At 37.3% G+C, this 15,630-nt stretch overlaps 1 protein-coding gene across 2 annotated transcripts in view; it reads left to right on the forward strand.

Annotated features, from left to right (window-relative positions):
• dok6 (docking protein 6) overlaps nt 1–15,630 on the forward strand; it is a 71,442-nt gene that overhangs the window by 39,553 nt on the left and 16,259 nt on the right. For both annotated transcript variants that reach the window (XM_057322523.1, XM_057322524.1), the window contains exons 3-7: nt 5,139–5,253; nt 10,229–10,348; nt 13,361–13,550; nt 13,766–13,904; nt 14,925–15,033. In XM_057322523.1, the coding sequence (XP_057178506.1) occupies nt 5,139–5,253; nt 10,229–10,348; nt 13,361–13,550; nt 13,766–13,904; nt 14,925–15,033 (673 nt within the window). The remainder of the gene's footprint in view (nt 1–5,138; nt 5,254–10,228; nt 10,349–13,360; nt 13,551–13,765; nt 13,905–14,924; nt 15,034–15,630) is intronic.

Raw genomic sequence — 15,630 nt, forward strand, 5'->3', positions numbered from 1 at the left:
ATTGAGATAAAGAATTAGATTTGATCGTAGGTGCAGAATGTGGGGAGGATGGGGAATACAAATAACTGATATTTTTCAACTGCAGTCCTGGAGGGCCAATGTCCAACCCTATTAAACACACCTGAACAAGCTAATGAAGGTCTTTGGATCACTTGAAAATTACAGACAGGTGTTGGATCTAAAGGACATTGGCCCTTCAGGACCATAGCTGAGTAACCCTGTTTTACAACAGTAAATAAGCATTACTGCCGCGTACAGTGTTATACAACCCATATGACGGTATGGTTCGTTGAGCCCTTTCCTCAAATACAGCCTAAAGGAGCTTTTTTTTTTATTAGCGCCTCTACCAGCAGAAGGCCAAATGCATATATCTAAAAGCAATTTTAGCGAATTTAATGTTGTAAAAACTGTGTGTAAAGTTCACATGTTCATAAAGTCACACGCAGCACAAGACTGGTGTTTTTTATGACCACTAGAGGGCGCTTAACTTTAAAACATAACTATAGATCGTAATATGCCGCTGGTGTGGCATATTATGTTTTTTAGGGCACGTGAATTTTATTTAAAAAACAGCTGTGGAAAAATTAAAGCGACCATTCCAAGTTTTCATTTATTCAGCATTTTTAGATGTATTGTTGCCATTAGGGCTGTGACGATATATATCGCGATTCACACTAATTATACCTGTCTAGGTCGATTCTGAAATTGCGATTCAGTGTTTTATGCACAGCTCTTCCGTGAACTACAGCTCTTTGATCAGTAGGAAGTACTGCTCGATCTACTATGAGATTGAGTCGTTTATAACGTGCATTTGAAAAAGTAGCACTCGTCAAACATCATCATTATAAATATACTTTATAATCATGAAAATACCTGAAAATGATTGAAGAACAGCGATAGAATATGACCATTGGCATTTCCTGGAACTACATGTGTAAATCGTTCTTCTTCTGTGTCCCATATTCTGAGTTTCTGAGCGAGAGCGCCCTCTGGCTTTTGGATGTGGCGGCATTTAACCATAATTCATTGATTACACGATATATCCGTCCCAGCCCTAGTGGCCATTCCAGTCTAGTGTCTGAATTTCAACAAAATTAAACGTCAGGAGTGACAAAGTAATCCGACAGTATGGAAATACATGTATACATATTACTGTTGTATTACTTAAAAGTAAATATGAACTTGTTTTCTTTGCAGTATTTAAGGTCTGGAAAAATACAGAGCATATTTTCTGTTATTTTGACCTGTTTCTCCAGTTTTCAATAACTGCAAATAAATGCAAATAAAAACAATATATTTATTTGAAATTTGGGAGAAATATTGTTAGTAGTTCACCACAAACTTGGCAATTGAATGGTGTTAAATAGATAGATCAATCACAGGAGTCTAGGGTTTTCATTCAGTTGCCACAATAAATAATTGATGTCTTTTATGTTCTTTACTAAAATGAAAGTAGCATGGTACTGAATGATAGAAGATGATTACATTTTGAATGAAATCAGGGTGAGTAAATGATGAAAGAAGTTTCATTTTTGGGGGGACTATCCCTTTAAGATTATTTTTTTGATTATTTCTATTGCCTAACCGATATAGACTCCTGATTGCAAAAATCTATTTTCTATTATGATCTTCTATCCTCCTGAAATATGTAGATTAGGAGTTTATTGCTTCCACCGCAAAGTAAAATTCCATTTAAAGGGCATTTTCCAATCGCACCGCCCAGGACCCGAACCCTCATTTAATGTGAATAATTTCAAGAATTACATCCATTTCCTGTCCTTAAGCCTTTTGAAAATATTCCAATTAGAGTTTATGATCAGGGCGATGGCGGATGATCTTACGCGGCTGCGAACGTGCTGAACATTCTGGGATAATGAGCACAGATGCGGCCGTAGATTAGGGCCGTGACACCGCGGTTTGATGTTGCTGCATTGTGGGGACATGCTTTTATCAACTCTAACAAGCCTTCTAATAAGCTTAGTCATTAGACATGAGGGAGATGAGTGAATTCCGTACAAAGCAACAGCCGGCTTATCTGTGTTTGTGAAGATGCTGAAACTGTGTCTGGCTGTAGTCAATCTGTCTCTATGGTCTCAAGGCTCTGTGCAGATTCTGCTTTGTTTTGCTTTTGAACTTTTGTTGGAAAAGACACTAAATTGGCGGATTTTCACATTAGCCTTGGGGTCTGATTTCATGTTCAGTGTCCTTTTCTTAGCACATTGTCAGTATTTGAAGTTCATGGGATTCAAAAAGAAACTGTTCCATTATGAACATCATGAACTGGACCAGGACATAAAAGACTTTAATGCCTTTGGTCCAGTTTATAGTCATTGTGAATGTACAATATACATCTGATCTACACCCAATGTATAGTGTTTAATATAGCAGTGAGATATGTAAAATCATATACTGTATAATGAACTTAATATTATTCTTTACTTAAACAATTACTGATAGCAGTTTGTAGTAGATGCTCAGTGATGAATCATCCATTCACTGTGTACTTCATCAGAGTGTTAAAGTTGTACCTGTGTACCTGAGCTGGAGAAGTTATCTCAAAGCCTTGAGCAAACCCTTCCTCAGATTCATTATCCCTGAACCCACACTCAACAACATTTAAAGGCACACAAACACATACAAATGCAAACACATCCTGCTTTTTGCCACAGGCAAACATATACCCACAAACACAGAAATGCCTCTGGCAAAACTGAGAGATGAGGTATAGTGTCTGCCTGTTGTCTAGACTACAAATATATGCAACTTTAACACTCTGAGGAAGTGTTGGTAAACTTGTTTTTTTATTATTTTTTATTTTTATTTTGAGGAGTGTGACTTTAGATGATGCATTAAATTGTACCTGACAAAACACTCAAATACACATAGCCTGTATTCAATAGCTGAGTATTTCTTTTTTCTTTAAGGTAACTTTGTGTATCATGGATGTGTTAACATTGGAAATCATGAAAGACAACGTCTTGTTTTTATGAACGAACGAGGCATTCGCTTTGGGTGTATTGCTGTACACCCAAAGCGCTTAAATCATATGGGGGGGGTCTCTTCTCAATCACCACCAGTGTGCAGCATCCACCTGGATGATGCAACGGCAGCCACAGTACAACGGCGAGGAGAGAGATATAGAGCCAATTCAGAGGGTGGGGATTATTAGGAGGCCATGATTGACAAGGGCCAGTGGAGGGAATCTGACCAGGACACCTGGGTTACACCCCTACTCTTTACGAGAAGTGCCATTGGGTCTTTAATGACCACAGGGAGTCAGGACCTCGGTTTAACATCTCATCCGAAGGACGGTGCTTTTTACAGTATAGTGTCCCCATCACTGTACTGGGGCATTAGGACCCGTACAGACCCCAGGGTGAGCACCCCCTGCTTTTTATAATTTTTCTACCAGTCACTGTCATTCGATAAAGCAATGATGATCCTCCCTCAACCACAATTAAACAGCAGTCACTGCAAAACAATTTCAGCATTCATTCATTCTAATTGCATTATGCTGTTTTGTATGGTGACAGCTTAGTCATATCCCTAATTATCTCATATTATTCATTATTTTAACCTAGGCTACTGCATGAAAGGAAATCCGGAAACACATTTTCCTTCTGATTTTCTTGTTTATGAAATTGCAGTAGAAATGTAGAATGTTGAGTTGCGTCTATCTGCATTGACAGATCTCATTACAGCATTAATCTTGTTCTTCATGTTCTACAGCAGTTGTTCTGAACTGGTGGGTGAAGATCTAAAATGGGCCTTGTGTCTTTTTAGGATCACTGGAGAGCAGGGGAAAGCAATGTGATATCAGTACCAATACCGTAGATGGCATTATCTTTAAAAACTTTGAATAGAAACTAATCTAGGCAAGGTTAAAGAAAAACTAATAAAGTTGGGGAGACAGACATGGACTGGTTTTAACACAGTTACTATCGACTGGAGCAGATTTTGTGTTTTTTGCACACGCAAGTTCGTTGTTTTAAATGTAGACGCACTCAAATAAGGAGCGACGGAGTCACACTCCATATAGGCGCATTGGCACCGCATCGAGATGAACATATAACTTTTCAGAATGCCGCACACGCACCACAGGTCATGTGGCAAGCGCGGCCCATGGTTGCTTAGCAATGGCAGACCCCAGGAGAGCGCAAGGTCCCAAACGCTTTGAAAAAAGACAAAGCGGCATGGCTCGTGTTTTCCGTGCGGTTCTAGACGTGAAATGTGAACGGCCCCTTAGTAAGTCCACTACACGCCACCTGAATCACGTATGGACATTCTGCCAAACCATCAAATCTATTGTTCTATATATCCACTTAAATCGTGACATGAGGAATTATTTTTCCGGGTCCAAGCCGATATTCATTTCAAGTGAAGATACTATTTAAACAGCCGTTTATGAGCACTGTTCATATCACACATTTAAGTACGTGTAAGTGTATACTACAGTCTCCAAACTCAGGAATCTCCAACATTAATATTTTAATAATTCGTACAAAAATGAATCTGTGTCTGGCCATCTGGGATTTTGTTATGGAGATTAAGGTTAGGATTGGGGTTTTTTGGTAGTTTTGCATCATGGCATGAGTGTACAATATATTATCTTTTTTTGTTATTTGACTATGGCATCTGATAGAGCGGTCGGACCGAAGCGGTGGTGCGTGATGTCAGACTTAAGCGGATGGAAGCGCTAGATGAACTTTATTACCTTGTCATTTTTTTTTAAAGCATTTATATTCACTTACCGAATTTATGATCAAGGATTTTGGTACTGTTTTGGTTCACTTGCTATAACCCTGAATAAACGAATAAGAGTTTACCCAGTTAAGAACCGCCGCTCTCAAACAGGGAAGAACGTTCCAAAATAGACGTGCAAAACATCTCTGCCTCATCTGTTGTAACAGTGAATACTTTAACTCTGCTCAAGTTTCTTGATGATCCGTGCTAATAAATTTTGTCATTAGTGTGATGAAAGCTAAGAAAGAAGTCCAGTCTTTTCAGCAGTAATTTCAAATCATTTTGTTTTCAGATAACAGTAACCACTTTACCTCAGTGTCATCCTTCTTGTGTTGTTTCCCACTTCTCTTGAGTACGTTAATTTTGATAATGAGTTTTGTCTTTTACTTCCGCAGATAACTGAACTCCACAACATCAAGAACATTACCCGAATGCCCCGAGAGACTAAAAAGCATGCGGTGGCAATTATTTTCTGTGACGAGATATCAAAGACATTTGCCTGTGAGTCAGGTAAGCACTGTATGAGAAAAGTTTACCTTATAGTTTCACCACAGAGAAGACTGGATCAGATCCGGAAGGGCTACATACATTCTACATTTCAATATCCTTTAGTATTGATTTTCACAAGGTACTTGGGTATTAGTTTACGCATTGATTTATACTGTTTTTACCTTGAAACTAGAAAATGTGCTGCAGAACATTAAGGCTACATTTTAAGTAAATGTTGAAAGAGACGAGTGGGATTTCCAGAGTAGATTTCTTTAAGGTTTTATGTTATAGGAAAAAATAGCAAATGGCCAAAAGCAACAGGCAGAGAAGCAGTTAGAAAACAAAACAACAAAAGAAACACTTCACACACACGTTTGAAATATGAATGAGATGCTTTTACTCACTACTGTCTTGGCGGTTGAAACAGTCTGCTGTCCCATGTGTTTTCTCTTCTCTCACACTGAGAATTTTGTTGTGAAATGATGGCCGTGTCAAAACCGTGATCAAAGCTTTCTATCAGACAAAAGTTGCAACCAAAAAACTACTTACCATATTGGGTAAAAAATATTATTTAAAAAAAAGATACTTTATTAACATTAATTACAACGTAAAATTTTATCATATAGTTTTACTAAAATAAAGCCAAATTAAGTAATTAAATGACTTTGTGAATTAAGTTTATTGAATTAAATTAAATGAAGTTTTTGTGCAACTAAAACTAAATACAGCTGTTAACAATTAATAAATTAGAAAATTATTTTCAGTTTTTCTAAATTTACTATTTATAAGTATGTATTTAGGTAAAATGATCATTTTTGTTTAATTCTTTGTTTAAAGCAATGTTTCTTCCAAATTTCAAATAGAAATATTGTTTCTATTTGCATTTAGTTGCAGAAAATGAAAACTGGAGAAACAGGTCAAAATAACAGAAAAGATGCTCTGTATTTTTTCAGAAGTTCATATTACGCAATGCAACAGTAATATTTGTACAGGGAAATAATATGTGTAGGGAAAGTAAAAAAATTTTTTTTATGTGATATGATCGATTTTCATCACAGTTTTCATGTGTCTTGTCATGCTGTCAGTCTTTCACGTTGATGTTAGATGGCTTTGTCACTCCTGAGGTTTGATTTTGTTGAAATTCAACAGACACTGGACTGGAATGACCAAAATACATCTAGAAATGCTGCTTAAACCAAAATTTGGAATGCTCTCTTGTTTTTTTCCGTGGCTGTATACATATAAAAGAAGGGCTGTTTGTGGAAAATTTCTCATTGCAAATCGTTTTCAGAGCATTTTACGCTGACTTGTACTGGTAAATTGCTGATAATTCATAAGTTAGACGCATGGGTTTACATTGAAATACCACACGTTGACAAGGTGCACGATTAACAAATCTACCTCACAATATTCTTAGCAAAAACATGTTGTTACTGAGCTCCTTTGACAGAGATATCTCTGTTAACAAGAGGAAAACTTGTCTTTCCAGCGCTGAATTTGTCCTTTGCGTTTAAATTTGCTGTCAGGCAGAATTCCCAGGTAGGCCACTGATCAGCAGGGCAGCTCGAGGTAGAAAAGAGAGAGGAAAAAGGAAGTAAAAGCAAAGGCAATGGAGTGTATGAGCACAGGGGGAGCGGCACGGTGAACCCGCTGGCATATCATTAGCACCTCTGGGGTCTTCCGAGCTGCCGGAGGGAGGCGAGGAATGTTCTCCTGAATCCATTTGCCACAATAACCTCCCCATCCCCAGCTCTCCTCCCCCTCCTTTCCGAGGCAGGATGTTAATGGGAAACGGGCTGAGCGGGCACAGGGCATAAATGAAGAGCTGCGGAAGATATGGGCTTAAAAAGGATATAAACGTGCCTTAAGGCGGTTTGAGGGAAGATGTCTTTGGTCCCGAGTCGCGTTATCTGACTCGTTCGGAGACTTCTACAGCATTCTGTTAACAAGACCTGCTGTTAATGTGCCCTGCTGAATTAGTTCACCTTGTTGTCCTTGTGGTAGAAAACCACATTAGCATTAATGTTGAGAGCAGACTTACAGTATGTGTGTGCGTATGTGTGTGGTGCGCTAAACTCTGCTTGTGACTCTTAGTTTTGGCACAGGTACATGTTCACAAACCACCCTCGCTCGAACTTCCCCTTTCCCACAAACCCCTGCCATATGGAGCGAGTGCCCCTCACATGTCCGCCACATGTAGGAACCCGACCTCCCGTGATCCTTCACTTCCACTTCCTCACCTCCCTCTGATTCTGTCAGGTGGTGCCTGTGGTATTTTAACCTGTCGTCCTCTCACTTTCGGTCACTCTTTGTCTCTGTCTATATGTCCTATCTGTCTAACCTATCTATTCTGTTTGCTCTATATCTTGACCAACTTTCACCCCCTTCATCACTTCCTGTGCTCTCAGCGAGCCATTAGCATGTGAGAAGGTTGCGCTGTGAAGTTGGGTGCTTCCGCTGGGCATCTTTGTGTTTGTGCACATAGCCGCCTGAGCACTTGAGGGTCTGCCATGCTGATGAAGTATTTGTTTATCCAATTTTCCACTCAGTGGGCCCAAAAGTGTGTGTGGATTTAGACACACTTAAAGGTCACCGTCTCAGGAGAGAGGCCATGCAAAAAATCCAGTGACAAGCTTGTACGGAGAAAAATGGGGAAAGTGCACAGTGATTTGTTTTTGTTGCAGAGGTTAGATGAAGAGAGATTTCAAGGCATTGGGGGATTGTGCAAGGTGTTGAATCTGATGTGCTCAAACATTCTTTTCTAAATGTAATTATTTGTCTAGATGATTATAACGTACTATTGAAGACTGAATGTAGTGGACAGCTTACACTGAAAAAACGTTGGTTAATGTTATGTTTACTTAGAATAGTTTATTTATGTTCAAGTTGCCCGATTTAGGTTTGTTAAACGAACATGATTTTTGTATGTAAGTTTCATATTTTGATTTAAGTTGTTAACTTAAGTTTTTTTAAGTTAATATGACATGCTATTTTTATTTAGCTTTTTCAAGAAGATATTAAGTTAACAAGGATCAACAGAACTTTAACCTCCCACAAAGGCACTACCCTTCTAAATGGTAACCGCGAAACTCAAAAACATAACAAACTCTTCAATGTCAAAGATAAATGAACATTAAACACTGACAAGTGTTTCTCTTTAGTGAAAAACACATAAAAAACGATAATGATAAAGAAAAATGTTATCTAAATGCAGTTCCATGCTGGGAAATGGAAATCCTGTGGCTAGTTTTAACAATTTTATGTTAACAGAATACAAGTTATTCATGTAGTCCCAACTTAAATGGATTAAGTTAGATGACTAAACGTAAAAAATCATCTTTTGGCAAATAATTGTGCTGATTTAAGGGGAAGTTTGCCCAAAAATGAAAAAAAGGCCCATTGACTTACATTTGTTTTGTGTAGAAGTGAATGGTGAATTTTCATTTTTGGGTGAATTATCTCTTTAAACAAAGTAAATAGTAGCAAAAGTAGCAAAAATCCTTTATTTTAGTGTAGAAGTTATACCAAGGCTGTCAATTGATTTATTTTTATTCCATTAATTGCATTACTAACTATTCAAACTGATTCCAATGAATCCCATAAAATCACTATTTGCTTTAAAAAGACACTAAATAAAGATGTATGTTATTGTGGCAAATAAGTAAAGTTTAAATATAGGCAGGCAAAGTTCAAATGCAAACACACATATTCATTTTAGGCTTCAATTGCCGCTGCTGAAATATACATATAGGGCAACAAATCAAGCAGACTCATTGTTATTCAAACAAGCCACGAAGAAAAACACAATCTTGACAAGGTCAGAAATCTGTTAACAGCTACTTGGCATGGAATTATACAAATCTAATCTCATAATGTTGAGTTTCATAGCCGTGTCACTTGCACAGTGAGTGTGGACGGCGCTCGTTTCCTGGCGTCGTTTGATTTGTGCTTCCTTCACTTTGTATCATAGTGTTAAACTGCATTAGGCTCTTTTGAATGGATGTTAATTTGCGGGGTTTTGCTCATTAGAATGTTGCTGCTAAGAGGCTCAGGTAGATTAACCTGGGGCTTTGAAGGATGGAGGATACAATGAAGAAACAAACACATCAAATAAACAAAATAAACGCATGAATGGTGTTTGTGGGTTTTAGCTAGAAATAAACAGAATGCTATGCAACTATTAAAACAAAGTTAAAAGGAAAGTTTACCCCAAAATTCTTTCATTATTTATTCACCCGCATGTCATTCCAAATCTGTATGACTTTCTTTCTTTTATATTTTGAATATTTGATATTCTGAGGAATGTTGGTAACCAAACAACAATGGCCTCCGTTGACGTCCATTGAATGGACATAAAACCACTGAGACATTTCTCAAAATATCTTCTTTTGTTTTACACAGAAATTTTTTTGGTTGTACTGTCCCTTTAAATGTAAAGATTTCTCACTGGGCTGCCAATATAAAGTATGTTCTCCTGCATGCTGCATGTCTTTAAAGCAAAGAAAAACTTATTAAAACATACTAAACTCTAAAATTCCTTAAAAAGTTAAACTTAAAATTCTGTTTTTCCTTTAAAAATGATTCAATTTTAAAAGAATGAAAACTATAACTGTTTTCAGTAGTGTTTAGAGATGTCTGTACCCCACTTTATATGATGACTATGTATAAATAAGTACTAAAAATGTTTTTGCTTTTCTGATCTTATTCTTTAAGAGGTTGAGCATCAGTACTGGTATATTTAGTGTCCAAACATTTTTATGTTAAAAGGACCCAGCAGCATAATTCGGTAAAACCGAATAGTGTTACTGCTCACATTTTTAGCTTAAAATGTGTTCATTTTAGACCACACCAATAAACTCGCTTGGTCCTTTGCATTAGTGCCAAATCTGCAAATGTGTTTTTCTCTTGCACTCATTTCTCTCTCCACCAGCTGCTCTCTGCGGCCCGGCTGTATGTTTGTATGTAAACATGATGATATGGATGTGTGTGTTCGCAGAGCTGGAGGCTGAGGAGTGGTGGAAGTTATTGTGTTTGGAGTGTCTGGGTAGCCGACTTAATGACATCAGCCTGGGAGAACCGGACTTGTTAGCAGCAGGGGTGCAGAGGGAACAGAACGGTCAGTATCCAATTAGAGCCCGGCTTTCTGGGTGATTTTTCTTCTTGTACTCCCTAAATGATTCTATTACAGGGACCAAATGTGTTTGTTAAACACAGACCCTCCAGGTCTGTTTTCATGTTTATAAATGATCCAATCGGGCCAAGGTTCTTCACTAAGCGCTAATGGCCACTGCCGTGCATCAGAGCATCAACTCATAATGAAGCTTGTCATAGAGATGGATGAGATTATGGTGCAGAAAGGCAAAATGAATGTACTGTACATGCCGCTTGTGCATAAATTGGTTAAGAGAAGAGGATCTTCCATAAATTTTCCACCAGTGTCTATAGCAAATGCATTTTTTATGAATTTCATTTGGTCATTTTTGTAACTTCAGTGTGAACTCTGGTCTTGCTTAAAGTAGTTCACACAAAAATAAAAATTCCATCATTTTTAATTCCCCCTCATGTGGTTATAAGCCTGTATAAATGCCTTCTGTGAAACACAAAAGGAGATATTTTGAGAAATGTTTTGTGTCCATACAATTGAAGTAAATGGGTTCCAATGTTGTTTGGTTACCAACGTTCTTCAAAATATCTTATTTTGTGTTCTGCAAAAGAAGGAAAGTCATACAGCTTTGTAATGACATGAGAATGAATACATGATGAAATATTTTTTATTTTTGGGTGAACTATCTGAACTAATGCTGACTGTGAATCAGAACAGATCTGTGCATCACCAATAAGAACCACAGGCTGCATGTCTTCCCAAGATCTTTAAAAGAAACTCAAGACTGTCCTTGTGTCTGCGTGTGTGATTGTTTTTTGAACATAATTCAGAAAATCAATATGAGTTCATCTCCGAGCGCTGCTAAGGCATTCGAGCATTAAGCCACGGCAGGCGCTATACAGTGCAATCACAAATTTTTTTTTAAACGAATGACAGGCGAATATCGATTTGTTTTCATAACGAGAGCTCAATGTGTATGTGATTATATCAGTCAGAGGTCAGCAAAATGATCATTTCGACGGCCGAGGGATAACATGCAGAGTTTGCCGTTCGCTTTTCAATTAGACCTCTCCAACGTGGAGCTTCGATAATTAAATCAGAGTTAATTTTCACAATCCCTAAAATAGCCCCACATTACATCGCCTGTGCCTCCAGAGAGACACATAGCTTATTTTGAAGCATTAGGTATAATTAGGCACTATTAATTTGGATTATGAAGAGCACCCTTGTCTTTTTGGAGCTAATTGAGATGGTGTGGTTACTCCATCTATGGTTGGCTGAAGAAACACTCGCCATCAGTTTTATTCTTCTGCACTATGGCAACAATCTATTGACCTTCGTGCATTGCAAGGGCCACATCTGCGAAAATGGAAAACAGTCAGACCGAAATAATATTCATGTTAGATGACTTGCTTGGGATGTTTTTTCAAACTTCAGCCGCAACCTCTAATTCTCTGTCATCTTTGGGCAGAGCAGAATCTTTTAGCTTTTTGCACAAATAAAAGCTACATTTACTCAAGTGGTTTTATCTCTGTGTAAATATGAGAGTTGAACAGACTCCACGTCTAGCACGTTTTATTATTATTAAAAAGAAATGTCAATCAAACAGCAGTGGACAACCTTTTCAGACCTGTTAAAGGAACTGTTTACCCTGTTATGAAAAAAACTAATTGCTTTCGTAACAGATGTCAGTACAATTCCTCTCAATTCTGTTGCTTTGGCAATCGGTTTGTTTTGATCTTCAGCAGGGGTTTCCAATCTTGTTATTTACTTAAAGTACGCTCTCCGGTTTTGAAGTACGGATGAAAACAAAATTTTCAAAATATATTTTTCTTAATGCACATTCCTGGTATTTTTGCATGATTCACTGGTACAAAAACAAATACGTTTGCTTGAAACTCAAAATACTCTCAATGATTAAAGCAATACATTGCTCCTTAATTTATTTTAATTATTTGTGGGTTTTATCTTATGTTAAGTATCTTTTAATAATTAATTCAAAAAATTATCTTTTTGTTTTAGTAATTGGATTTTTCATTGTTTTTTTTTTAAAGAATAAAGTCTTAAAGGGACAGTCCACCCAAAAATAAAAATTCTGTCAACCTGAAGTTGTCCCAAATCTCTATATTTTTTGTTATCTTTTAATAATTAATTCAAAAAATAATCTTTTTGTTTTAGTAATTGGATTGTTCATTGTTTTTTTTTTAAAGAATAAAGTCTTAAAGGGACAGTCCACCCAAAAATAAAAATTCTGTCAACCTGAAGTTGTCCCAAATCTGTATAATTTTTTGTTATCTTTTAATAATTAATTAAAAAAATAATCTTTTTGTTTTAGTAATTGGATTTTTTTTTTTAAGAATAGTCTTAAAGGGACAGTCCACCCAAAAATAAAAATTCTGTCAACCTGAAGTTGTCCCAAATCTGTATAATTTTTTTGTTCTGATGAACACAGAGAAAGATATTTAAAAGAATGCTTGTAACCAATCAGTTGACCATTACCACCATTGTCTACCATAGTAAGAAAAATTACAATGGTGGTCAAAAGTGCCCCAGAACGGTTTGCTGTCCTACATTCTTTAAAATATCTTCTTTTGTGTTCAACAGAACAAAGAAATGTATATACATTTTCCTACTATTTTACTCAATGGTGGCCAATAACTGTTTGGTTACAAGCATTCTTCCAAATATCTTTCTCTTTGTTCATCAGAACAAAGAAATGAATGCAGATTTGGAACAACAACTTAAGTAAATGATGACAGAATTTCACTTTTGAGTGAACGGTTCCTTTAATGCTGTTTTATTTCTTTATGTACATTCCTGGTATTTTGGCATGATTCATGGTGCAAGTTATTAAAACAAGGAAAAAAATACTCAAATACTCTTAACAATTAATGCAATAAATAGCTCCTTATTTTATTTGTATTATTTTAAGTTTTATTGTATTTTGAGTAATTAATTCATTCATTCATTTGCATTGACATTTCTTTCCCAGTGCATATATGACTCAGAATTCATATATTCCAGAGAGATTTAACGTTTACTTGATGCCGACTCCCAACCTGGACATCTACGGAGAGTGCACAATGCAAATCACTCATGAGAACATCTACCTGTGGGACATCCATAACGCCAGAGTCAAGCTGGTCATGTGGCCGCTCAACTCCCTCAGAAGATACGGCAGAGACTCCACCTGGTTCACGTTTGAATCCGGGAGGTATGTTTTCATCCGATCGTGCTGCTGTGGCTATCGATTAGCTGATGTACAGTAGGTGCTGAACATTCAACATATGCTCAAAGGGTTAGTAAGGGTGCAAAGCTTAAAGGGTTCCATTATTGTTCAGCCTATTAGGACAATAGCGTGAGTACACTGAGAACAAAAGAATGCAATAGTGTAATTGCTTAACCGCTGTGTGTGTTGTGCTCTCACAGGATGTGCGATACAGGAGAGGGCTTGTTTACGTTTCAGACCAGAGAAGGTGAGATGATCTATCAGAGGGTTCATTCTGCAACGCTTTCCATCGCCGAACAGCATGAACGCATGATGATGGAGATGGAGAAGAACTCACAGGTGCGCCTCAACATTGATTAAAGCGTTCACCCAAAATGATCATTTATTCATCCTCATGTCATTTCAAACCTGTATGACTTTCTTTCTTCTGCAAAAAGATATTTTGAAGAATGTTGGTAATCAAACAGCATTGGCCCCCATTGACTTCCATTGTATGGACGCAAAACCACCGAGACATTTCTCAAGATATCTTCTTGTGTGTTCCACATAAAAAAAGAGTCATATACAGGTTTTAAATGACATTAGGGTGAATAAATAATGACAACATTTTTATTTTTTGCTAAACTATCCCTTTAAGGGGGCTTTTTACCCCAAATGTCCTTTTATTTTTTTGACTGTTGAAAGTGATACATGATTTGTTTACTTTACAATGCCTGTCATATATTTCAGGAATTAACTTTTGCTACATAAATAATGGTTAAAATTGTTACATTTAAGTTACAGATCAGGAAATCTTTGTAGTGCAAACAGGTGCTTAGGAAAATGAATTGTTCAAGCAACACAACATTAGTCACAACCTTATATTGGCTTTCCTTGAATTACGACCCCGCTGTTTTTATTATTAGTACGTATGATTGAAAGCAAATCTTTTCTGAGCTCGCTCTTTTAGATGTGAACTATTTAAAGTGATCTGCTGGCTGCGAATCTTTGCTGAGGCCTTGAGTAGAAGCCGATGAGACTTGACCATATGGCCCTCCGCTTAGATCTCGCTACGCAGGACACCTGCCAAAAATGCCTCTCGCTCTGAAAATCTACCTAGAGTCTCATTAATAGTCTTGCAGGATCCTTATTTTTTAAAATTTACAAAACGCCATGATTAATAGTACTGCCGTGCTTCTTTTTAAAAGGCCCTAAAGACATCACACTCCACCTGTCAAGTATAATGAGCAAAACAGCCTAATGGAGGGCCGCTGTTTATTATAGTGGGTCGGTCTATGAAACTCAGCGTAAGCCCCGTCTGAGTGATTTGACTGGAAATATAACCAATGTAACCCAATGATTTTCCGCTCTGCCTCACAGACTCTTTCGAACGAGAGCACATTAACAAAGTCGATATCTCTCCCGCGAAGCGCTTACTGGCACCACATCACACGTCAGAACAGCGTGGGAGACATCTGCAATTACCAAGGTGAGACAGAGCTCCTTCCCACTCCACAGCTCAGTGAAAGCACCATTTTTAAACGTCCATAGTACTTAAATGGGTGACGATTTCATCTTGGGCTCCACTGAGTACATTTATAAATTGGCGAGCGAATTTATAAATTTCCCATCGCCTGGATTTAGCTGTGATGTCTACTAAATCAATGCAGCAATGCGCATTGAGTATAGCACTAATATAGCAACACGTTTGTTGTGCATACACAAGCATTATATGTCAATTTATATACTGCTGGCATTGAGTATAAAGTGTTGGGGAAAAAGGTTTGAATGTGATGCTGCATTAGGCAAACAAAAAATCTGATTGGGGATTTAATTCAATACTTTAAGTGAACGTGAATTAAGTGCCGAGGGTTTCCATAGTGATGGTGAATTAGCAGTAAGGATGTGTTTGGCATAGGGATCTGATTTGCATAAAGTGGCTGATTAGTATGTATTTATGTAATTAAAACAATTGTGTCATGGAAACCTTATGCTTTATTTTCCACTTGCCAGTGAGCTTTTTGGTATCAATTGCATCACTCTAAAGGGACAGTTCAGACGTGTTTTTTTAAATGTGTAAGATGAT

Source organism: Triplophysa rosa, linkage group LG23, assembly GCF_024868665.1.
Source record: "Triplophysa rosa linkage group LG23, Trosa_1v2, whole genome shotgun sequence".
In the NCBI taxonomy this organism is placed as follows: domain Eukaryota; kingdom Metazoa; phylum Chordata; class Actinopteri; order Cypriniformes; family Nemacheilidae; genus Triplophysa; species Triplophysa rosa.